The sequence below is a fragment of the Rattus norvegicus genome, chromosome 7 (assembly GCF_021556685.1).
Source record: "Rattus norvegicus strain SHRSP/BbbUtx chromosome 7, alternate assembly SHRSP_T2T, whole genome shotgun sequence".
Lineage (NCBI taxonomy): Eukaryota > Metazoa > Chordata > Mammalia > Rodentia > Muridae > Rattus > Rattus norvegicus.
This window is the reverse complement of record NC_141540.1, coordinates 18,020,554-18,046,878: the sequence shown is the minus strand read 5'-3', so window position 1 is coordinate 18,046,878 and position 26,325 is coordinate 18,020,554. Positions and strand designations below refer to the sequence as shown.

Genomic DNA, 26,325 nt, shown 5'->3' with positions numbered 1-26,325 from the left:
AACAGATTTTTTCACCAGGATGTCTTTGTGTGTCAACATATATTGGGTCTGTGCAGTCAGAATCCAGTAGCAAATTGGGGCCAGACATATTGAAGACAAAATACTCCGAGAATTGAGAGGATAATTCCATGGGCATAAAAATAAGGACTTCAGGGAGGAAAGGTGACATGCTAGGTGAAAAAAAGGAAGAGATAGCTGAGATTTGAGTAAAGGGAAAGCAGTTTAACTAAGAGATGTCCATGATGTGGAAATAGGAGGGGAAAGATGGGATTTTAGAGACAGGCAGAGTTCTCAAGCAGGACTGTTCCTCAGGGAATATTTGACAATGTGTGAAAACTAGTGTGTCAGAAATAGGGGCACAGGTCTCATTCAAAAAAAGGTCCAGCCATGTCATTTCACTCATTCTTTTTTTTTTCCAGTTTCTAACATCACTTTTTTTTATTATTAACTTGAGTATTTCTTATATACATTTCGAGTGTTATTCCCTTTCCTGGTTTCCGGGCAAACATCCCCCTCCCCCCTCCCCTTCCTTATGGGTGTTCCCCTCCCAACCCTCCCCCCATTGCCGCCCTCCCCCCATAGACTAGTTCACTGGGGGTTCAGTCTTAGCAGGACCCAGGGCTTCCCCTTCCACTGGTGCTCTTACTAGGATATTCATTGCTACCTATGGGGTCAGAGTCCAGGGTCAGTCCATGTATAGTCTTTAGGTAGTGGCTTAGTCCCTGGAAGCTCTGGTTGCTTGGCATTGTTGTACTTTTGAGGTCTCGAGCCCCTTCAAGCTCTTCCAGTTCTTTCTCTGATTCCTTCAATAGGGGACCTATTCTCAGTTCAGTGGTTTGCTGCTGGCATTCGCCTCTGTATTTGCTGTATTCTGGCTGTGTCTCTCAGGAGCGATCTACATCCGGCTCCTGTCGGTCTGCACTTCTTTGCTTCATCCATCTTGTCTAATTGGGTGGCTGTATATGTATGGGCCACATGTGGGGCAGGCTCTGAATGGGTGTTCCTTCAGTCTCTGTTTTAATCTTTGCCTCTCCCTTCCCTGCCAAGGGTATTCTTTTTCCTCATTTAAAGAAGGAGTGAAGCATTCACATTTTGATCATCCGTCTTGAGTTTCCTTTGTTCTAGGGATCTAGGGTAATTCAAGCATTTGGGCTAATAGCCACTTATCAATGAGTGCATACCATGTATGTCTTTCTGTGATTGGGTTAGCTCACTCAGGATGATATTTTCCAGTTCCAACCATTTGCCTACGAATTTCATAAACTCGTTGTTTTTGATAGCTGAGTAATATTCCATTGTGTAGATGTACCATATTTTCTGTATCCATTCCTCTGTTGAAGGGCATCTGGGTTCTTTCCATTTTCTGGCTATTATAAATAAGGCTGCGATGAACATAGTGGAGCACGTGTCTCTTTTATATGTTGAGGCATCTTTTGGGTATATGCCCAAGAGAGGTATAGCTGGATCCTCAGGCAGTTCAATGTCCAATTTTCTGAGGAACCTCCAGACTGATTTCCAGAATGGTTTTACCAGTCTGCAATCCCACCAACAATGGAGGAGTGTTCCTCTTTCTCCACATCCTCGCCAGCATCTGCTGTCACCTGAGTTTTTGATCTTAGCCAATCGCACTGGTGTGAGGTGAAATCTCAGGGTTGTTTTGATTTGCATTTCCCTTATGACTAAAGATGTTGAACATTTCTTTAGGTGTTTCTCAGCCATTCGGCATTCCTCAGCTGTGAATTCTTTGTTTAGCTCTGAACCCCATTTTTTAATAGGGTTATTTGTTTCCCTGCGGTCTAACTTCTTGAGTTCTTTGTATATTTTGGATATAAGGCCTCTATCTGTTGTAGGATTGGTAAAGATCTTTTCCCAATCTGTTGGTTGCCGTTTTGTCCTAACCACAGTGTCCTTTGCCTTACAGAAGCTTTGCAGTTTTATGAGATCCCATTTGTCGATTCTTGATCTTAGAGCATAAGCCATTGGTGTTTTGTTCAGGAAATTTTTTCCAGTGCCCATGTGTTCCAGATGCTTCCCTAGTTTTTCTTCTATTAGTTTGAGTGTGTCTGGTTTGATGTGGAGGTCCTTGATCCACTTGGACTTAAGCTTTGTAGAGGGTGATAAGCATGGATCGATCTGCATTCTTCTACATGTTGACCTCCAGTTGAACCAGCACCATTTGCTGAAAATGCCATCTTTTTTCCATTGGATGGTTTTGGCTCCTTTGTCAAAAATCAAGTGACCATAGGTGTGTGGGTTCATTTCTGGGTCTTCAATTCTATTCCATTGGTCTATCTGTCTGTCTCTGTACCAATACCATGCAGTTTTTATCACTATTGCTCTGTAATACTGCTTGAGTTCAGGGATAGTGATTCCCCCTGAAGTCCTTTTATTGTTGAGGATAGCTTTAGCTATCCTGGGTTTTTTGTTATTCCAGATGAATTTGCAAATTGTTCTGTCTAACTCTTTGAAGAATTGGATTGGTATTTTGATGGGGATTGCATTGAATCTGTAGATTGCTTTTGGTAAAATGGCCATTTTTACTATATTAATCCTGCCAATCCATGAGCATGGGACATCTTTCCATCTTCTGAGGTCTTCTTCAATTTCTTCCCTCAGTGTCTTGAAGTTCTTATTGTACAGATCTTTTACTTGCTTGGTTAAAGTCATACCGAGGTACTTTATATTATTTGGGTCTATTATGAAGGGTGTCGTTTCCCTAATTTCTTTCTCGGCTTGTTTCTCTTTTGTATAGAGGAAGGCAACTGATTTATTTGAGTTAATTTTATACCCAGCCACTTTGCTGAAGTTGTTTATCAGCTTTAGTAGTTCTCTGGTAGAACGTTTGGGATCACTTAAATATACTATCATGTCATCTGCAAATAGTGATATTTTGACCTCTTCTTTTCCGATCTGTATCCCTTTGATCTCCTTTTGTTGTCTGATTGCTCTGGCTAGAACTTCAAGAACTATATTGAATAAGTAGGGAGAGAGTGGGCAGCCTTGTCTAGTCCCTGATTTTAGTGGGATTGCTTCAAGTTTCTCTCCATTTAGTTTAATGTTAGCAACTGGTTTGCTGTATATGGCTTTTACTATGTTTAGGTATGGGCCTTGAATTCCTATTCTTTCCAGGACTTTTATCATGAAGGGGTGTTGAATTTTGTCAAATGCTTTCTCAGCCATTTCACTCATTCTTTAGAGAAGTTCAACTTTGTTATGTTCCACATCGTTGCAATCACATAGAATTTGCCTGTCTGTGCCTTGTGTGAGTGGTTGCCAGAAGCTTGTTGTTTAAAGGGAGTGACTGCTGAATCGCTGATCAGAGTATGATTCATATGGCCAAGAGTTTGTCTTAAATATAACACATTGTGTTAAGACATATCATATAGTAAAATATTCATCATTTTGCACAAATTCATATAATCATTAGTTAATGAAATACATTATAAATTTAAAGATAAGTGTTATTTTCTAAAATGCCCCTAATGCTTAATTGGAGAAATACTGTGGATACTTAGGTGTAGAATTTATCCATACCAGTCTTAGTCTTATAGTATCTGGATATCGAAGTGGCACCATCTATGAGTTCCTGCAAGAATCAGTTCTGTCCACCCTACCCCACCTTCTCTTTCTCCTCTCCCTCTCTCTCCCTCTCTTTCTCTCTCTCTCTCTCTCTCCCCCACGCCCTTCTCTCTCTCTCTCTGTGTGTGTGTGTGTGTGTGTGTGTGTGTGTGTGTGTGTGTGTTTTACTCTTCTTGAACTCCATGTTTATCTTAGGTATCACTCTTGGTGTTGTACATTCCCAGCTTTGGACAATGTTGCACTACCATATGTTCACTATCCTGGTCTACAGCACACTCTCGCCACCTTTAAAAATGCTCTGCCCTCTGTCTCTTCCTCCTTCCTTGTTCTGGCAATTCCCTGGAAACCATCGATCTCCCTAAGTTTGTACTTTTCTGAATGAATAGATACCGCAGGTCCTATCATGTCCGTGGGTGGCATATGCGACCCCAGCCTCATCCTCCAGATGTGATCCACTCTCATCACAGGGTTCTCCCTTTCCTTGGATTGCTTGGGTCATTTGTAAAGAATCTCTTTGTCTTAAGTGCAGCCTTTGACACTTTAAAAACAGTCATTAGTTAGTGTTGAGAAGAATAACAAGAGGCTAAGAAAAGACAACCTCTGTGAGCAGTACAGCTTAAGTCATATCCAGCCTGTGTGCTCCACATTTGTTCTGCTCTAGCAAAGTAATGAGCTCTCTGTGGGAGTCTCCCTTGCAATCTGATAACTGGGAGCACAGCAGACATTTTCCAATGCCAGGGGAAAGACGCAAGAGCAGCATGAGTGGTGCTGGACACAGTACCAGGTGCACGGAGGTACATAGGACAAAGCAGAAAAGACAGACATTCTTATAGGGATCTACTTTGCTTAGTACGTAGGACTAGTACTTAGTACTTAGTACATAGTACTAGTATTACTGTTACAAGGGTCACTAATACAAAAACTCATAATCCAGTTCCAGGAACAGATAGGATTCCGCCATGATGCAGATGGATGGACACACGTTCAAGTCATAAGCTTCGAGTATTTTGGTTACTTAGGAAAGACAGTGACTAAATCTGTCTTGGGAAGATAATGTCCACAGAAGTTTTACAGACATTGAATCTGTGTCTTAAATAGAAACATGCATTCGCTGAATGGAGAAAGGGACCATGGGTAACGTGTGCAGAGGAAGGGTACCAACAAGGCAACTGTATTCCTTTTAGGTCAGATATTTTAACCAGGAAAAAAATGTTTCTCTGTCTTGAGACTTTTTTGGTCAGAGTTGGTCAGCAGCTTTTGACTTCTGTGTGGTAGAGACCAAGGATGTTGCTAAACACCACATAAGGCATGGAAGGGCCCACCAAAAATAAATTATGTAGTTCTAAACTCAAAAGTGTTGTGTAAAAACCCTTGCTTTATGCACTGTGTGAGGGCTGAGGACACGTGTCCTTGTGTCATCTATTCAATTCGTCTTAGAGGCCATTATTTCCAAATCCATTCTCTTGCATGATCTCAGAGTAGTAAGAATGTGTGAGGCTGTTGGAACTACCCTCTTTTGAGTGATAGGAAGGTGCCAATCCTGAAATTGGGAAAATGTTTCAGTGATGCCTGGAATTGAAGCCATTAAACTAAAAAGTGCTGGTATTTGGGGAACACAGCCATCCTTCACCAAAGTATTCAAAGTTGTTCATTGATTTCTGATGATAAACTTGTACATTTGACCAAAGACCTTAACTGATTGAAGAAGTCATTCACCAGGGACTGGAGAGATGGCTCAATAGTGAACAACGTTTCCTACTCTTCCAAGAGATTCTAGTTTGATTCTCAAAACCCACATTGAATGCCTCATATCAAGCTATGGGAAAACTGACGCCTTTTTCTGTTTTTTTTTCCTGCACCTGAACACATCACACACACACACACACACACACACACACACACACACACACACACGAGAGAGAGAGAGAAAGAGAGAGAGAGAGAGAGAGAGAGAGAGAGAGAGAGAGAGAGAATAATCACAGCAACAACAATTATAGTAAACGATATTCACTTGTGTTATACTTTACATTTGGAATCGCCTTCAAAAACCCACTTAGTGAAGATATGGTTACGATTGTATGACTCTATTGCAGATGACCTTTAGGATTTGAGGCCTAGCAGAAGTTTTAGGACATTAGGGAAGGGTATCTTTGCAGGGAATTGTGGGACCTTTGTCTCTGCATGTCATTCTCTTTTACACATATGCAGGCAGCCCCTGAACTTCCTCTTTCTATTTCTGACATGATATGCTGTCAGAGGCCCAAGCCATGGGTAGCTAACTGAAACCCATAAAACAAACAAACAAACAAATAAATAAAATCATCCTTCTCTTTAAGGTATTATTTTAGTCATATTTAAAAAGATTTATTTTTATTTTGTGTGTATGAGTGTTTTGCTTGTGTGTGTGTGTGTGTGTGTGTGTGTGTGTGTGTGTGTGTGTGTGTTTGGTGTTTATAAAGGTAGAAGAGGGCATTATATCCCTGTAACTGGTGTTACGCAAGTTTTGAGCTACCATTTAGGTGTTGTGAACCAAACCTCCTCTCTTTTCAGTCCCACCTTTGGGTACCACCACACCCTGGGATATCTAGTCCCAGCAAGACTAGGGGCCCTCCTCTCCCACTGAGGCCCAACCAGACAGGGGGAAGGGGACCCAGTGACAGAAAAAAGAAACAGAGACAGCAATACTCCACTTGTTAGGGGTCCCACATGAAGACTAAGATGCACATTTGTTTCAACTGTGTAGGGGGTTTAGGCCAGGCCCTGCATGCTTCCTGGTTGGTGACCCAGGCTCTGTGAACCCCCATGGGCCCAGGTTAGTTGACTCTGTAGGTCTTCTTTTGGTTTCCTTGCCCCCTCTGGCTTGCTCAATTCTGTCCTCCACTCTTCACAAGACTCCCCAAGCTCTGCCTGATTTTTGTCTGTGGATCTTTGCATCTGCCTCCATCTGCTGCTGGATGAAGCCTCTCAGGGGACAGTTATGCTAGGTTCCTGTCTGCAAGATGGCAGAGCATCATCAATAGCGCCAGCGGTTGGCTCTCTCATTAAAACAAATTAAAGAGTTGAAGAGTTGGCTGAGTGGTGGAGTTGAGTTTGAATCCTCAGTGGCAATCTAAAAAGCCAGTCTGTACACAGGTATGACTCATTTCTGGGGGTGGGAGTAGAGACAGGAAGGTAGCTTGCATTGCTAAATTCTACTAAAATCCTTCAGGTTCAGTGAAACCCTATTTCAGAACAGTACATAATAGAGAAAGACAACTGATATATTTCTTTGGGTTCCACTCATGTGCATGGACACATACACTGATACACACTTATGCACACATGCGTACCCCAAAGAAAGTACCCTCCTACAACACCACACAAATATATACTCACATAAATAATAAATTATAGAGGTAAAAGTATGGCCATAGGCTAATTTGATCATATTGTATTATACACATACACATGCATGAATATGTGCACATCAGATGTCCCATAGATTATGCAATTATGATTATACAACCAAAAATATTAATAATTCTGATTATTGCTACTGTATTGCCTATAGCAACGAAATGGAATTAGCTCAAATGCTTATCAACAGACCAATGGATAATATGAATATAAACATGTAGACAATGGAATTTGATTCAGTCATTAAAAAAAGATAAAGTTATGAAAGCTTCAGGAAAAAGTTATGAAAATGTATTTTTAAATGGGTGTAAGTGTTGATGGGTTCAAGACAACTAGAAAGGAGCTCATGAGAAGGGGAAAGGAGGCGTTAAGGGAAATGGGCAGAGAAGATAAAAGAACATGAAGGGCTGATGTGGAAGTAAAAGTGGGGATACTTGAGTTGGAAGGGTTCAGTAGTGATCTGGGGCAGGGAAATGGTGGAAAGACACCCAAAACCAAGTGTGTATGAAAATGTGAACAGGAAACTGTCCTCTTTGCATAAAAATTTTGAAGTACACAATAATATTAATTATTCATTTTAAAACAAGCCATCAGAATTATAAGCACAGTGTAAAATTCAATGGTAGTAAGCATAATTATGATGTCATAGAACTCTATGCCTAGTGACAGACACTTTCTATATCTCTGAAATAAATTCTGTACCCATTTTCAGCCATGACTTTTGCCCCAGACCCTGGCAACCTTTTATTGCTTTAGATTTTGATGAATTATGTACCTTGATAAACTATTCACAGAAGCAAGACAGAACAAAAAATAATCCTATAATGTCCACTAACTGGAGAACTGTGTTCAAATGTGAAAGTATTGTATAGCTGTAAAAAAATGAAGCCATGGGTCTGGAGAGGCAGCTTAGTAGTTAAGAACACTTATTTTGTGAACACAGAAACCAGTGTTTAGAACCCAGACCTACATAACATGTTAGGGATCCTGTGTACCCCTGTAGCTATAGCACAAGAACAGACACAAGGGAATCTTATAGCATCCTGGCTCCCGGTCCAGTCAATAAAGCTTGGGCTCCAGGTTCAGAACAAGGTTCTGACTCAATGATGTTAATAGAGGATACTCTGTCCCTCTTCTGGTTACCCTGCATGAGCAATAGGAAACAGAACTCACCTACAACACTTGTAGATACACCACACACACACACACACACACACACACACACACACACACACACGCACACACACACACGCACATTCTCAAGTACTAGCACACCATGATCTTAGTTAGTGATATTCCTTCATCCCTTTCAGGTATGGCTGTCACGTTGGGGAGAAACTACACCTTTGTGTCAGAGTTCATCCTCATTGGCTTCTCTACCTTCCCTCATCTTCAGCTGATGTTCTTCCTGCTGTTCCTGCTCATGTACCTCTTCACACTGCTAGGCAACCTGCTCATCATGGCCACCATCTGGAGTGAACACAGTCTCCACACACCCATGTACCGCTTCCTGTACGCCCTCTCCATCTCTGAGATTTTCTACACCTTTGCCATCATCCCACGCATGTTGGCCGACCTGCTCTCTGCGCTTCACTCCATCGCCCTTCTGGCCTGTGCCAGCCAGATGTTCTTCTCCTTCATGTTTGGCTTCACCCACTCCTTTCTACTCACCGTCATGGGCTAAGACCGCTATGTGGCTATCTGTCACCCACTGAGATACAATGTGCTCATGAGCCCCCGTGGCTGTGCCTGCCTGGTTGCCTGGTCCTGGGTTGGTGGATCATTCATGGGGACAGTGGTGACAACAGCCATTTTCAACCTCACATTCTGTGGACCCAGTGAGATCCACCATTTTGCTTGTCATGTCCCACCTCTACTGAAGTTGGCATGTGGAAAGAATGTACTGGCAGTGGCAAAGGGTGTGGGGATGGTGTGCATCACAGCCCTCCTGGGATGCTTTCTCCTCATCCTCCTCTCCTATGCCTTCATTGTGGCTACCATCTTGAAGATACCATCAGCTGAGGGTCGGCACAAGGCTTTCTCCACATGTGCATCCCACCTCACAGTAGTGGTTGTACATTACGGCTTTGCCTCTGTCATCTACCTCAAGCCTAAGGGTCCCAAGTCTCTGGAAGGAGATACTCTGATGGGTATCACCTATACAGTCCTCACCCCTTTCCTTAGTCCTATCATCTTCAGCCTCAGGAACAAGGAGCTAAAGAATGCCATGAAGAAGGCCTTCTTAAGCAAACTCTATCCAGAGAAAATGTAATGACTTACAAGAAAATTCTTAAGAATAACTAAATTGGTTTATTGAATTTGACTATATTAGACATTGCTTCACTATCTGCTTATTTATGATACTTTCATGTTGACAAAACTTTTGTAATCATATGCCAGTATACATGAAAGCATTAATATCTGGGATTTATTTGTGGAAATAAAAGTAAGACCATGCCAAGAATGATATTTGACCATTCCAGTATGCTACAGGAAATGTTATGAAGTACTCAACTTGTGTTAAATATTTCTTAAGTGGGACTCAATCTTCTCAATATTGAATGAACCATAATGGTGGTTTAGGTATTTATTGTGAGAACACTTTTTGCCCCTGCCTCAAAAACTCCAGGCATCTACTATCCACAACAACAAATACCCACAGTCCAACAAGAAATGGAAGATTTCATGATATATTTTTGTTTGTTGGTACTAGGTAGTCATAATGTCTAAGTTTACTAAATGTCGGGTCCAGCATGGCTTTGGTGGGGAAAGAATAATATGGTTCCTGCCCTTGGGTCAGGGCCAGGGACATGGGCCTCTATGAGTGTTGATGGCTGCCATGGGCATAAGGCTTCTTTGTATAATAAAGTTCATAGTTTACATTCATCCTTTAGGGAATGTCCTCTCTGTTAATGTTAATGATTCGATGATGATCAGACAACATGAGTCAAGGAGGTGAAAATGTTGCTGATGTTTTTGCAAAATGGTAACTGCTGGGACCTTCAAGACAGCCCTTGAGGCTGTGAAAAAGAACTCTAAAACTGTAAGTTCGAAAATATGCGTTTCTCAACTATGCAAAAGATAAGGATGAAATCTAAATTGTATGAGAGGTTTCATGAATCTAAAGGTGCAGAGGCATCTACACTATGAGCCAACTTGTCAGAAAGATATTAAGGAAGACAATAAAGAGATTTAGGGGGTGGTGATTACAGGAAATGGCACCCACCTAAGTTTTTTGCTTATGCTTACAAAGGCAGACAATTCTCTGAGTTTAGGATGAGCCTAGGATAGAGCTAAAGTTTAGGCTGAGATGTGGTAGAAATGGTAATTTCTGGACAGTATCCACCCAGCTAGCTTAGCATCTGTGCTTTACAGAGGCAGGTAGCACTCTCAATTCTTTTTGCAATGTTAAAAGAAAATGTGTACAGACACCGCCGGACCCTGAAGGAAACAGACCGGATAAACAGTTCTCTGTACCCAAATCCCGTGGGAGGGAGAGCTAAACCTTCAGAGAGGCAGACAGGCCTGGGAAACCAGAAGAGACTGCTCCCTGCACACACATCTCGGACGCCAGAGGAAAAAGCCAAAGACCATCTGGAACCCTGGTGCACTGAAGCTCCCGGAAGGGGCGGCACAGGTCTTCCTGGTTGCTGCCGCTGCAGAGAGCCCCTGGGCAGCACCCCATGAGCGAACTTGAGCCTCGAGACCACAGGTAAGACCAAATTTTCTGCTGCAAGAAAGCTGCCTGGTGAGCTTGGGACACACGGAAGCAGAATTTCTCTAGAACCGGGCACGTTCTGTGTTTACCGGAAGTCCCACACCCGCGGATCCCGGCCCCCAGCAGCTCTCTGCTCCCAGACCCGGTGAGAGAGAGACCCAACCGCCTGGTCAGGTGGGCACTCCTGAGGCTGCAGAGCGGAAGAGACCACCAACACTGCTCACCCCTGCCCACATCCCTGGCCCAAGAGGAAACTGTATAAGGCCTCTGGCCTCCCGTGGGGGAGGGCCCAGGAGCGGCAGGACCCCTGTGCCTAAGACACCACCAGAACCAGAAGGAAACAGACCGGATAAACAGTTCTCTGCACCCAAATCCCGTGGGAGGGAGAGCTGAACCTTCAGAGAGGCAGACAAGCCTGGGAAACCAGAAGAGACTGCTCTCTACACACACATCTCGGACGCCAGAGGAAAAAGCCAAAGACCATCTGGAACCCTGGTGCACTGAAGCTCCCGGAAGGGGCGGCACAGGTCTTCCTGGTTGCTGCCGCTGCAGAGAGCCCCTGGACAGCACCCCACGAGCAAACCTGAGCCTCGGGACCACAGGTAAGGCCAAATTTTCTGCTGCAAGAAAGCTGCCTGGTGAACTCAAGACACAGGCCCACAGGAACAGCTGAAGACCTGTAGAGAGGAAAAACTACACGCCCGAAAGCAGAACACTCTGTCCCCATAACTGACTGAAAGAGAGGAAAACAGGTCTACAGCACTCCTGACACACAGGCTTATGGGACAGTCTAGCCACTGTCAGAAATAGCAGAACAAAGTAACACTAGAGATAATCTGATGGCGAGAGGCAAGCGCAGGAACCCAAGCAACAGAAACCAAGACTACATGCCATCATCGGAGCCCAATTCTCCCACCAAAACAAACATGGAATATCCAAACACACCAGAAAAGCAAGATCTAGTTTCAAAATCATATTTGATCATGATGCTGGAGGACTTCAGGAAAGACCTGAACACACTTAGGGAAGCACAGGAAAACATTAATAAACAAGTAAAAGCCTACAGAGAGGAATCGCAAAAATCCCTGAAAGAATTCCAGGAAAACACAATCAAACAGTTGAAGGAATTAAAAATGGAAATAGAAGCAATCAAGAAAGAACACATGGAAACAACCCTGGATATAGAAAACCAAAAGAAGAGACAAGGAGCTGTAGATACAAGCTTCACCAACAGAATACAAGAGATGGAAGAGAGAATCTCAGGAGCAGAAGATTCCATAGAAATCATTGACTCAACTGTCAAAGATAATGTAAAGCGGAAAAAGCTACTGGTCCAAAACATACAGGAAATCCAGGACTCAATGAGAAGATCAAACCTAAGGATAATAGGTATAGAAGAGAGTGAAGACTCCCAGCTCAAAGGACCAGTAAATATCTTCAACAAAATCATAGAAGAAAACTTCCCTAACCTAAAAAAAGAGATACCCATAGACATACAGGAAGCCTACAGAACTCCAAATAGATTGGACCAGAAAAGAAACACCTCCCGTCACATAATTGTCAAAACACCAAACGCACAAAATAAAGAAAGAATATTAAAAGCAGTAAGGGAAAAAGGTCAAGTAACATATAAAGGGAGACCTATCAGAATCACACCAGACTTCTCGCCAGAAACTATGAAGGCCAGAAGATCCTGGACTGATGTTATACAGACCCTAAGAGAACACAAATGCCAGCCCAGATTACTGTATCCAGCAAAACTCTCAATTAACATTGATGGAGAAACCAAGATATTCCATGACAAAACCAAATTTACACAATATCTTTCTACAAATCCAGCACTACAAAGGATAATAAATGGTAAAGCCCAACATAAGGAGGCAAGCTATACCCTAGAAGAAGCAAGAAACTAATCGTCTTGGCAACAAAACAAAGAGAATGAAAGCACACAAACATAACCTCACATCAAATATGAATATAACGGGAAGCAATAATCACTATTCCTTAATATCTCTCAATATCAATGGCCTCAACTCCCCAATAAAAAGACATAGATTAACAAACTGGATACGCAACGAGGACCCTGCATTCTGCTGCCTACAGGAAACACACCTCAGAGACAAAGACAGACACTACCTCAGAGTGAAAGGCTGGAAAACAACTTTCCAAGCAAATGGTCAGAAGAAGCAAGCTGGAGTAGCCATTCTAATATCAAATAAAATCAATTTCCAACTAAAAGTCATCAAAAAAGATAAGGAAGGACACTTCATATTCATCAAAGGAAAAATCAACCAAGATGAACTCTCAATCCTAAATATCTATGCCCCAAATACAAGGGCACCTACATATGTAAAAGAAACCTTACTAAAGCTCAAAACACACATTGCACCTCACACAATAATAGTGGGAGATTTCAACACCCCACTCTCATCAATGGACAGATCAAGGAAACAGAAATTAAACAGTGATGTAGACAGACTAAGAGAAGTCATGAGCCAAATGGACTTAACGGATATTTATAGAACATTCTATCCTAAAGCAAAAGGATATACCTTCTTCTCAGCTCCTCATGGTACTTTCTCCAAAATTGACCATATAATTGGTCAAAAAACGGGCCTCAACAGGTACAGAAAGATAGAAATAATCCCATGCGTGCTATCGGACCACCACGGCCTAAAACTGGTCTTCAATAACAATAAGGGAAGAATGCCCACATATACGTGGAAATTGAACAATGCTCTACTCAATGATAACCTGGTCAAGGAAGAAATAAAGAAAGAAATTAAAAACTTTTTAGAATTTAATGAAAATGAAGATACAACATACTCAAACTTATGGGACACAATGAAAGCTGTGCTAAGAGGAAAACTCATAGCGCTGAGTGCCTGCAGAAAGAAACAGGAAAGAGCATATGTCAGCAGCTTGACAGCACACCTAAAAGCTCTAGAACAAAAAGAAGCAAATACACCCAGGAGGAGTAGAAGGCAGGAAATAATCAAACTCAGAGCTGAAATCAACCAAGTAGAAACAAAAAGGACCATAGAAAGAATCAACAGAACCAAAAGTTGGTTCTTTGAGAAAATCAACAAGATAGATAAACCCTTAGCCAGACTAACGAGAGGACACAGAGAGTGTGTCCAAATTAACAAAATCAGAAATGAAAAGGGAGACATAACTACAGATTCGGAGGAAATTCAAAAAATCATCAGATCTTACTATAAAAACCTATATTCAACAAAATTTGAAAATCTTCAGGAAATGGACAATTTCCTAGACAGATACCAGGTATCGAAGTTAAATCAGGAACAGATAAACCAGTTAAACAACCCCATAACTCCTAAGGAAATAGAAGCAGTCATTAAAGGTCTCCCAACCAAAAAGAGCCCAGGTCCAGACGGGTTTAGTGCAGAATTCTATCAAACCTTCATAGAAGACCTCATACCAATATTATCCAAACTATTCCACAAAATTGAAACAGATGGAGCCCTACCGAATTCCTTCTATGAAGCCACAATTACTCTTATACCTAAACCACACAAAGACCCAACAAAGAAAGAGAACTTCAGACCAATTTCCCTTATGAATATCGACGCAAAAATACTCAATAAAATTCTGGCAAACCGAATTCAAGAGCACATCAAAACAATCATCCACCATGATCAAGTAGGCTTCATCCCAGGCATGCAGGGATGGTTTAATATACGGAAAACCATCAACGTGATCCATTATATAAACAAACTGAAAGAACAGAACCACATGATCATTTCATTAGATGCTGAGAAAGCATTTGACAAAATTCAACACCCCTTCATGATAAAAGTCCTGGAAAGAATAGGAATTCAAGGCCCATACCTAAACATAGTAAAAGCCATATACAGCAAACCAGTTGCTAACATTAAACTAAATGGAGAGAAACTTGAAGCAATCCCACTAAAATCAGGGACTAGACAAGGCTGCCCACTCTCTCCCTACTTATTCAATATAGTTCTTGAAGTTCTAGCCAGAGCAATCAGACAACAAAAGGAGATCAAAGGGATACAGATCGGAAAAGAAGAGGTCAAAATATCACTATTTGCAGATGATATGATAGTATATTTAAGTGATCCCAAAAGTTCCACCAGAGAACTACTAAAGCTGATAAACAACTTCAGCAAAGTGGCTGGGTATAAAATTAACTCAAATAAATCAGTTGCCTTCCTCTATACAAAAGAGAAACAAGCCGAGAAAGAAATTAGGGAAACGACACCCTTCATAATAGACCCAAATAATATAAAGTACCTCGGTGTGACTTTAACCAAGCAAGTAAAAGATCTGTACAATAAGAACTTCAAGACACTGAGGAAAGAAATTGAAGAAGACCTCAGAAGATGGAAAGATCTCCCATGCTCATGGATTGGCAGGATTAATATGGTAAAAATGGCCATTTTACCAAAAGCAATCTACAGATTCAATGCAATCCCCATCAAAATACCAATCCAATTCTTCAAAGAGTTAGACAGAACAATTTGCAAATTCATCTGGAATAACAAAAAACCTAGGATAGCTAAAGCTATCCTCAACAATAAAAGGACTTCAGGGGGAATCACTATCCCTGAACTCAAGCAGTATTACAGAGCAATAGTGATAAAAACTGCATGGTATTGGTACAGAGACAGACAGATAGACCAATGGAATAGAATTGAAGACCCAGAAATGAACCCACACACCTATGGTCACTTGATTTTTGACAAAGGAGCCAAAACCATCCAATGGAAAAAAGATAGTATTTTCAGCAAATGGTGCTGGTTCAACTGGAGGGCAACATGTAGAAGAATGCAGATCGATCCATCCTTATCACCCTGTACAAAGCTTAAGTCCAAGTGGATCAAGGACCTCCACATCAAACCAGACACACTCAAACTAATAGAAGAAAAACTAGGGAAGCATCTGGAACACATGGGCACTGGAAAAAATTTCCTGAACAAAACACCAATGGCTTATGCTCTAAGATCAAGAATCGACAAATGGGATCTCATAAAACTGCAAAGCTTCTGTAAGGCAAAGGACACTGTGGTTAGGACAAAACGGCAACCAACAGATTGGGAAAAGATCTTTACCAATCCTACAACAGATAGAGGCCTTATTTCCAAAATATACAAAGAACTCAAGAAGTTAGACCGCAGGGAAACAAATAACCCTATTAAAAAATGGGGTTCAGAGCTAAACAAAGAATTCACAGCTGAGGAATGCCGAATGGCTGAGAAACACCTAAAGAAATGTTCAACATCTTTAGTCATAAGGGAAATGCAAATCAAAACAACCCTGAGATTTCACCTCACACCAGTGCGACTGGCTAAGATCAAAAACTCAGGTGACAGCAGATGCTGGCGAGGATGTGGAGAAAGAGGAACACTCCTCCATTGTTGGTGGGATTGCAGACTGGTAAAACCATTCTGGAAATCAGTCTGGAGGTTCCTCAGAAAATTGGACATTGAACTGCCTGAGGATCCAGCAATACCTCTCTTGGGCATATACCCAAAAGATGCCTCAACATATAAAAGAGACACGTGCTCCACTATGTTCATCGCAGCCTTATTTATAATAGCCAGAAGCTGGAAAGAACCCAGATGCCCTTCAACAGAGGAATGGATACAGAAAATGTGGTACATCTACACAATGGAATATTACTCAGCTATCAAAAACAAAGAGTTTATGAAATTCGTAGGCAAATGGTTGGAACTGGAAAATATCATCCTGAGTGAGCTAACCCAATCACAGAAAGACATACATGGTATGCACTCATTGATAAGTGGCTATTAGCCCAAATGCTTGAATTACCCTAGATCCCTAGAACAAACGAAACTCAAGACGGATGATCAAAATGTGAATGCTTCACTCCTTCTTTAAATGAGGAAAAAGAATACCCTTGGCAGGGAAGGGAGAGGCAAAGATTAAAACAGAGACTGAAGGAACACCCATTCAGAGCCTGCCCCACATGTGGCCCATACATATACAGCCACCCAATTAGACAAGATGGATGAAGCAAAGAAGTGCAGACCGACAGGAGCCGGATGTAGATCGCTCCTGAGAGACACAGCCAGAATACAGCAAATATAGAGGCGAATGCCAGCAGCAAACCACTGAACTGAGAATAGGTCCCCTATTGAAGGAATCAGAGAAAGAACTGGAAGAGCTTGAAGGGGCTCGAGACCCCAAAAGTACAACAATGCCAAGCAACCAGAGCTTCCAGGGACTAAGCCACTACCTAAAGACTATATATGGACTGACCCTGGACTCTGACCCCATAGGTAGCAATGAATATCCTAGTAAGAGCACCAGTGGAAGGGGAAGCCCTGGGTCCTGCTAAGACTGAACCCCCAGTGAACTAGTCTATGGGGGGAGGGCGGCAATGGTGGGAGGGTTGGGAGGGGAACACCCATAAGGAAGGGGAGGGGGGAGGGGGATGTTTGCCCGGAAACCGGGAAAGGGAATAACACTCGAAATGTATATAAGAAATACTCAAGTTAATAAAAAAAAACAAAAAAAACAAAAAAAAAAAAAAAAAAAAAAAGAAAATGTGTGCTTGCTGTTTCCTAAGAATTAAGGGGCTAGAGTCATCAGATGCTAATTCATAGGAAAACCAAAAGGAAACCAGAAGTGAATAACTAGATTGATTTGTAAAATAAAAGACAGGGCTTATGATCTGCAAGAGATGAGTTATCTAATTTTTTAAATTTAAAATAGCAAGGGAGAACTGCTTACAGAACTGCCTCAAACACTATATATATCCAGAGAAGGCAGATCAGAGAGAAAGCAGGCTAGAAAGCTGTCTTGAGCAGAGCATAGGCTGCCAGTGTGGACCCATGATTTGATTTTGAGTTGTTTGTTTTGCTGCTCCCAGATATCCTTTCCTCAAAACCCCTCTCCATGCTGAGGCTGGTCCTTGGCATTTAAAGGTGATCCAGGCAGTGGTCATGCATGCTTTTATTCCCAGGACTCAGGAGGCAGAGGTAGGTGAATTTATGAGTTCAAGGTCAGCCTGGCTTACAAAGCAAGTTCCAGGAGAACTCGGAATAGACAGAAAAACCCTGTCTCAAAAACAAAATCTAACAAACAAAACCCCTATAAGTTCACCAAAGAGTACCCTTTGGTTATAACAGAAGGCAAAATACCCTATGTTTTAGAATTGCCAAGATGTATACGAGAAGTTAGACTGAACAATAAGCAAGTGCTGGGAAAATGACTTAGTGGGCAAAATGCTTGCAATATGCACGTACAGGACCTCAATTTAGAAATTGAACAATGCTCTATTCAATGTTAACCTGGTCAAGGAAGAAATAAAGAAGGAATTTTTAGAATTTAATGAAAATGAAGGTACAACATACCCAAACTTATGGGACACAATGAAAGCTGTGCTAAGAGGAAAACTCATAGCGCTGAGTGCCTGCAGAAAGAAACAGGAAAGAGCATATGTCAGCAGCTTGACAGCACACCTAAAAGCTCTAGAACAAAAAGAAGCAAATACACCAAGGAGGAGTAGAAGGCAGGAAATAATCAAACTCAGAGATGAAATCAACCAAGTAGAAACAAAAAAGACCATAGAAAGAATCAACAGAACCAAAAGTTGGTTCTTTGAGAAAATCAACAAGATAGATAAACCCTTAGCCAGACTAATGAGGGGACTCAGAGAGTGTGTCCAAATTAACAAAATCAGAAATGAAAAGGAAGACATTACTACAGATTCAGAGGAAATTCAAAGAATCATCAGATCTTACTATAAAAGCCTATATTCAACAAAACTTGAAAATCTGCAGGAAATGGACAATTTCCTAGACAGATACCAGCTACCGAAATTAAATCAGGAACAGATAAACCAGTTAAATAACTCCATAACTCCTCACGAAATAGAAGCAGTCATTAAATGTCTCCCAACCAAAAAGAGCCCAGGTCCAGACTGGTTTAGTGCAGAATTCTATCAGACCTTCATAGAAGACCTCACACCAATACTATCCAAACTATTCCACAAAATTGAAACAGATGGAGCCCTACCGAATTCCTTCTATGAATCCACAATTACGCTTATACCTAAACCACACAAAGACACAAAAAAGAAAGAGAACTTCAGACCAATTTCCCTTATGAATATCGACGCAAAAATACTCAATAAAATTCTGGCAAACCGAATCCAAGAGCACATCAAAACAATCATCCACCATGATCAAGTAGGCTTCATCCCAGGCATGCAGGGATTGTTTAATATACAGAAAACCATCAACGTGATCCATTATATAAACAAACTGAAAGAACAAAATCACGTGATCATTTCATTAGATGCTGAGAAAGCATTTGACAAAATTCAACACCCCTTCATGATAAAAGTCCTGGAAAGAATAGGAATTCAAGGCCCATACCTAAACATAGTAAAAGCCATATACAGCAAACCAGTTGCTAACATTAAACTAAATGGAGAGAAACTTGAAGCAATCCCACTAAAATCAGGGACTAGACAAGGCTGCCCACTCTCTCCCTACTTATTCAATATAGTTGTTGAAGTTCTAGCCAGAGCAATAAGACAACAAAAGGAGGTCAAGGGGATACAGATTGGAAAAGAAGAAGTCAAAATATCACTATTTGCAGATGATATGATAGTATATTTAAGTGATCCCAAAAGTTCCACCAGAGAACTACTAAAGCTGATAAACAACTTCAGCGAAGTGGCTGGGTATAAAATTAACTCAAATAAATCAGTAGCCTTCCCCTACACAAAAGAGAAACAAGCTGAGAAAGAAATTAGGGAAACGACACCCTTCATAATAGACCCAAATAATATAAAGTACCTCGGTGTGACTTTAACCAAGCAAGTAAAAGATCTGTACAATAAGAACTACAAGACACTGAGGAAAGAAATTGAAGAAGACCTCAGAAGATGGAAAGATCTCCCATGCTCATGGATTGGCAAGATTAATATAGTAAAAATGGCCATTTTACCAAAAGCGATCTACAGATTCAATGCAATCCCCATCAAAATACCAATCCAATTCTTCAAAGAGTTAGACAGAACAATTATAAATTCATCTGGAATAACAAAAAACCCAGGATAGCTAAAACTATCCTCAACAATAAAAGGACTTCAGGGGGAATCACTATCCCTGAACTCAAGCAGTATTATAGAGCAATAGTGATAAAAAAAACTGCATGGTATTGGTACAGAGACAGACAGATAGACCAGTGGAACAGAATTGAAGACCCAGAAATGAACTGACACACCTATGGGCACTTGATTTTTGACAAAGGAGCCAAAACCATCAAATGGAAAAAAGATAGCATTTTCAGCAAATGGTGCTGGTTCAACTGGAGGTCAACATGTAGAAGAATACAGATCGATCCATGCTTATCACCCTGTACAAAGCTTAAGTCCAAGTGGATCAAGGACGTCCACATCAAACCAGATACACTCAAACTAGTAGAAGAAAAACTAGGTAGGGCAGCATCTCGAACACATGGGCACTGGAAAAAATTTCCTGAACAAAACACCAATGGCTTATGCTCTAAGATCAAGAATCGACAAATGGGATCTCATAAAACTGCAAAGCTTCTGTAAGGCAAAGGACACTGTGGTTAGGACAAAACAGCAACCAACAGATTGGGAAAATATCTTTTCCAATCCTACAACAGATAGAGGCATTATATCCAAAATATACAAAGAACTCAAGAAGTTAGATCGCAGGGAGACAACCCTATTAAAAAATGCGGTTCAAAAACCACATGATCATTTCATTAGATGCTGAGAAAGCATTTGACAAAATTCAACACCCCTTCATGATAAAAGTCCTGGAAAGAATAGGAATTCAAGGCCCATACCTAAACATAGTAAAAGCCATATACAGCAAACCAGTTGCTAACATTAAACTAAATGGAGAGAAACTTGAAGCAATCCCACTAAAATCAGGGACTAGACAAGGCTGCCCACTCTCTCCCTACTTATTCAATATAGTTGTTGAAGTTCAAGCCAGAGCAATCAGACAACAAAAGGAGATCAAGGCGATACAGATCAGACAAGAAGAAGTCAAAGTATCACTATTTGCAGATGTTATGATAGTATATTTAAGTGATCCCAAAAGTTCCACCAGAGAACTACTAAAGCTGATAAACAACTTCAGCAAGTTAAGTTTATACAGTAGAGCAAATGTAACCATGAAAACAATTTCATCTTTTACTGCATTGAAATTCCTCCTTCCTTGGTTGTTTCATCAGATATAGTCTTATATAAACTATATCAGATTCAGCCTCACATCATCTACATAGGGATTCTTACCCTTTTCAACTTTTTACCACATAGTCCATTTCTTTTAAAAATTTTGATTTGTTTTGTTTTTACCATTTAACTTTGTGTGACTACTTTTATTATACATTTCTCTAGTTTATAAAGATGTTGCGCTTGTTAATAATCATTGAATGTTGACATTATATCTTACATAAATTGCCTTTTAAAGTTTTAAGTGCTTTTCTTCTTGGTCTCCTCCTTTACTCTCTCCCTCCCTCTCTTCCTCTCTTCCTTCCTCCCTCCCTCTTTCTTTCTTCCTTCCCTCCCTCCCTCCCTCCTTCCTTCCTTCCTTCCTTTCTTTCTTCTTCCTTTCTTCCTTTCTTTCTTTTACACCTGACTACAATTTCCCCTCTCTCATCTTCTCCAAATCCCTCTTCCATCTCCTTCTCCAGGTGTCCACTCCTCCATATCTTTTCAGAAATGGTCAAGTCTTCCATGAATATCAATCAAACATGGCATATCAAGTTGTAGTAAGTCTAGGAACCTCATTTCCCACTGAAGCTAGACCAGGTAGCCCAGTAGATGGAAAGGGTCCAAAGTCAGGCAACAGAGTCAGAGACACTCCTGTTCCCTCTGTTAGGAGTCCCACAAGAGGACCAAGCTACGCAACTGTAACAAAGGTGAAGAGGGCCTAGGAGTAGGCTCTCTGGTTGGCAGTTCAGTCTCTTGAGTTCCTGTGTGCCCTGGTTAGTTGATTCTGTTGTTTCCTCCATCTCTCTGGCTCTTACACTTCTTCCTCCTCCTCTTCCATAGGATTCTCTAAACTCAACCTAATATTCAGCTGTGGTTCTCTGCATCCTTTTCCATCAGTTGCTGGGTGAAATGATAGTTGGGCTAGGTGCCCAAGTCTATCAGAATAACTTTAGGTACCATTTCATTCCTTGTCGTCTTCTCATTCTTCTTTTTCTTCTTGTTGCTGCTCTTGTTCTTGTTTTCTTCTTGACCTTCTTGCTGATCTCATTGCTCTTTCTCTTGTTGTTCTTGTTCTTGCTCTTCTTCGTCTTCCTCTTCCTCCTTCTTCTTGCTCTTGTTCTTATTGTTCTTCTTGTACTCCCCTTCCTGCTTCCTTCTCCTCCTCCTTCTGTTGTCAATCCTGTTTGGTTCTATCCTAGGTCTCTGGGCTATCCAGTCTCTTGTACCTGACCCTCCAGGCAGTGGCAGTGGACTGCCTCTCATGGCATGAATCTCAAGTTGGACCAGTCATTGGTTGGCTACCCCCACAATTTCTTTGCTGCCTTTATCCTAGGACATCTTTTAGGTCAAATTTAGCACAAATCGTAGGTCAAAGATTTTATGCCCTAATTCTACTGGACATCCTGCTTGGTTATAGGGAATGGATGGTTGAGGCTCCATACCCTCCATTGCTAGGAGATATTTTGTTTTTGTTTGTTAAAGCCTTTTTAATTATGAGGCATGCTTGTGCACCTGCACAGTTTTGCATTTAGCTTTGTGTGACTAGTTTTATTATACAGTTTTCTAGTTTATAAAGATGTTGAACTTGTTAATTATTGAACACTGGCATATATCTTATATAAATTGCCTTTTAAAGTTTTAAATGCTTTTCTTCTTGGTCTCTCCTCCTCCTCCTCCTCCTCCTCCTCCTCCTCCTCCTCCTCCTCCTCCTCCTTTTCCTCCTCCTCCTCCTTCTCCTCCTTCTCTCTCTCTCTCTTCCTCCCTCCCTCCCTCGCTCCCTCCCTCCCTCCCTCCCCCCTCTCTCTCTTTTACATCCTGACCACAGTTTTCTCTCCCTCATGAGATTATGCATGTGTGTGTGTGTGTGTGTGTGTGTGTGTGTGTGTGTGTGTGCTTGTGTATACATCTGTATATGCCAAATCGATATTGGGAAACATTCTCAATCACTCTTCCAACTTGTTTACTGAGGAGGAGGTGCTCTTTTAGACACACTGCTCCCTGATAGGGCTAGTCCCACTTGTCATCCTGTTCTGGGGATTCTGTGTCTTAATCTTCTAGTGCTAGAGTTAACTTAGGCTACCAGCTTAATCCAAATTTATGTGAGTTTCTGGAGGTCATTGCTAATGTTTTAACTGCTAAGCTGTCTCCTTAGACTCTTGAATACTCTTATTATTGTCCTGACCCCTCATTGCATCTGAGAAAACAAATCCAGCTCTGTTTTTTGAACATTCTGACTCCTTTCCTTTATCTTACATGCCACCTATCTGTAAATCCAGATTGAATTTCATTTCAAAGTATGTCCACCAGGCTTCACTATTTACAGCTTTCTAAGTGTATATGAGAGCCCTTTTATAGCCACACTACTCAGCAGCAGTTCCTGTTATGTACTCTTTCTCTTGGTGTTTACTTTCCTCTATGTTCATATTATCATGTGGCTTCTCTATGTTTGTTAGATATTGCATTTTTCTTGCCTGAGGAGTTCAGGGACTTGTTTATTTGGTCCATTGCTTTATGGTAGCATATGATAGGCTCCCAAATATTTGTTGAATAAATTGATTTGGAACACTAAGAAAGTAACTCTGACCATGAGGAGCACTTTTTTTTGGTTCATTCAATTAAAAACATTCTTCAGGATTATTATAACCATGTAGCAAATTATAGAAATGAGTTTTCTCATCCTGTGCATGAGCCTGCCCTGTAAGAAGTACCTACCTTCTAAAAACAGTTGCAAGAACACAGGGAGGCAATGTCTGTGAATGCCATTGCACAGTGCCTAGCACACACACACTCAAAAATCACACTTATGATTCTGTCATACTGCAAGTTTTACTTAAATTTGCATTAGACCAATGCGAGACAAGGTATTGTCCAATTAAAGAAAAGAAACTTTAATTCATATGTCTTGTCATTTAGTGTGGGAGATTCTACAGGGCCCTAAACAAAAGCCTGGGAAGAGACATAGGAATACGTATTAATAACTCCAATTGAGAGTCAACGTGTCTTCCCCCAGAATTCTTTTTGCCAGGAACTTCCTACTGTCTACGGTGCCTAGCTTCCAAGGATCATTCCTATGACCTGTCATATGGCAGCATTTCATGGAAAGTGACAAATGTGGTGCCTTGTTTGCAAAGAGGAGTGATGACCTATAGAGATGGCTATGTACTGGTTAAATGATAAAAATTTCCTTGGGTAAATTGTCCTTTATTAGGCTTGGTCTCCTAGCACTGAAATGGGTATAATAATAATAGTGTTTATAACTTTCATGATAGTTCCTAGAATTAAGCAGTAGCATGTCTGATATAAGACACAGTTGATAGTTTCTGACATACAGAAAGCACTCATGAAGGGGCCAATAAGATGACTCAGTGGGTAAGACACTTGTCACAAGGACTGATGACTTGAGTTTGATCTCTGGGGTCCACATGCCCAAAAGTTGCCATGACTTCCATATGTGTTCCATGGCACATGTGCATTTGGATACATATAAAAAAACCAGTAAATAGAAATTACTTTTTTAAATAAAAAGCTAAGAAGTAAAACAAAAGCTTTAAAAATCATTTGTAAAACTTCATATTAAGCAGTACAAGAGAGAGGCAATTGAATTTCAGATATTCTCCTGAAGTTTAGTAGAAACACAGAGAAGTACTAAGGCTCCAGATAAGGACCAGGATCGAGAAGATATAACCAGATGATAAGTAGGTGGTTCGTAGATGCATAGGTGAACAGATTTTACTATTTGCTATTGGTTCATGGAGTCATGTCATGGAAGCTATAAAATACCATAAAACATCATATGCAAACTGAATCCCAAGTAATCATTGTTATAACTTAAATGTTCAAGAAACAGAGGTCTAATAGTATTGACAAAAACTGGATGTATTAGTGCTAAGTGTAGAAGAACTATGTTCTACCTCATGTGGTTAGGCAGACGGAGAATGTATATAACCACTATTTTAAATTCTTGTCAGCCCCTCTCAACATAGTAGACTGTACTTAAACCACACTAGAGAGGGTCATCTATTTTATAATTTGTATTAACTTTAATTTCTAATGGTTTCTTTTATCATCTTTGTAACAAAATAACTGACAAAAAAAACAATTTGAAGAAGGAAGGCTTAGATTTCAAAGGGATACATTGTACCTTGGTGAAGAAGCTATGGCGGGAAGGCATAGTGACAGGAGTCTGGCTATTGTTTGACAATTAGGAAGCAAGGAGTAAATATGAAGTGGAGCTAGGCTAGAAACCTCAAGGTCCACCCTGAAGTGACCCTCTTCCTCCCACAAGGCTCCACCTACTAAAAACACTACATTTTTTACCAAATAGCACAATTAGATGTTGACCAAGTGTTCAAATACATATGCCTATGGGAAAGCATTTTATGTTGAAACCACAATGCAATTAAATGCCATCTTCCAGAAATACCATCTTAGATATAACTAGAAACAATTCTTTTTTCGCCCTCTTTATTAAATTGGGTATTTCTTATTTACATTTCAAATGTTATTCCCTAACCCAGTTTCCAGGCCAATATCCCCTAACCCCTCCCCCTCCCATTCTATATTGGTGTTCCCCTCCCCACCCTCCCTGCATTATCGCCATCCCCCCAAGAATTCCATTTACTGGGGGTCCAGCCATGGCAGGACCAAGAGCTTCCTGTTCCACTAGTGCCCTTACTAGGCTATTCATTGCTACCTATGAGGTTGGAGCCCAGGGTCAGTCCAGGTATAGTCTTTGGGTAGTGGCTTAGTCCCTGGAAGCTCTGGTTGGTTGGCATTGTTGTTCATGTGAGGTCTCAAGCCCCTTCAGCTCTTTCAGTCCTTTCTCTAATTCCTTCAACAGGGGTCCCGTATTCAGTTCAGTGGTTTGCTGCTGGCATTCACCTATGTATTTGCCATATTCTGGCTGTGTCTCTCAGGAGAGATATACATCCGGTTCCTGTCAGCCTGCACTTCTTTGCTTCATCCATCTTATCTAGTTTGGTGGCTGTATATGTATGGGCCACATGTGGGACAGGCTCTGAATGGACGTTCCTTCTGTGTCTGTTCTAAACTTTGCCTCCCTATTCCCTCCTAAGGGTATTCTTGTTCCCCTTTTAAAGAAGGAGTGAAGCATCTGCATTTTGGTCATCCTTGAGTTTCATGTGTTCTGTGCATCTAGGGTAATTTGAGCATTTGGGCTAATATCCACTTATCAATGAGTGCATACCATGTGTGTCTTTTTGTGATTGGGTTACTTTACTCAGGATGATATTTTCCGGTTCCATCCATTTGCCTATGAATTTCATAAAGTCATTGTTTTTGATAGCTGAGTAATATTCCATTGTGTAAATGTGCCAAATTTTCTGTATCCATTCCTCTGTTGAATGGCATTTGGGTTCTTTCCAGCTTCTGGCTATTATAAATAAGGCTGCTATGA

General features: G+C 41.0%; 1 protein-coding gene across 1 annotated transcript; it reads left to right on the top strand.

Moving 5' to 3' along the window:
- The first annotated feature begins 8,290 nt into the window (after positions 1–8,290).
- Or10h1d (olfactory receptor family 10 subfamily H member 1D) lies at positions 8,291–9,247 on the top strand. Its single transcript, NM_001000416.1, is given in 1 exon segment — positions 8,291–9,247. A coding segment is annotated over 1 exon segment (957 nt).
- Positions 9,248–26,325: the final 17,078 nt, after the last annotated feature.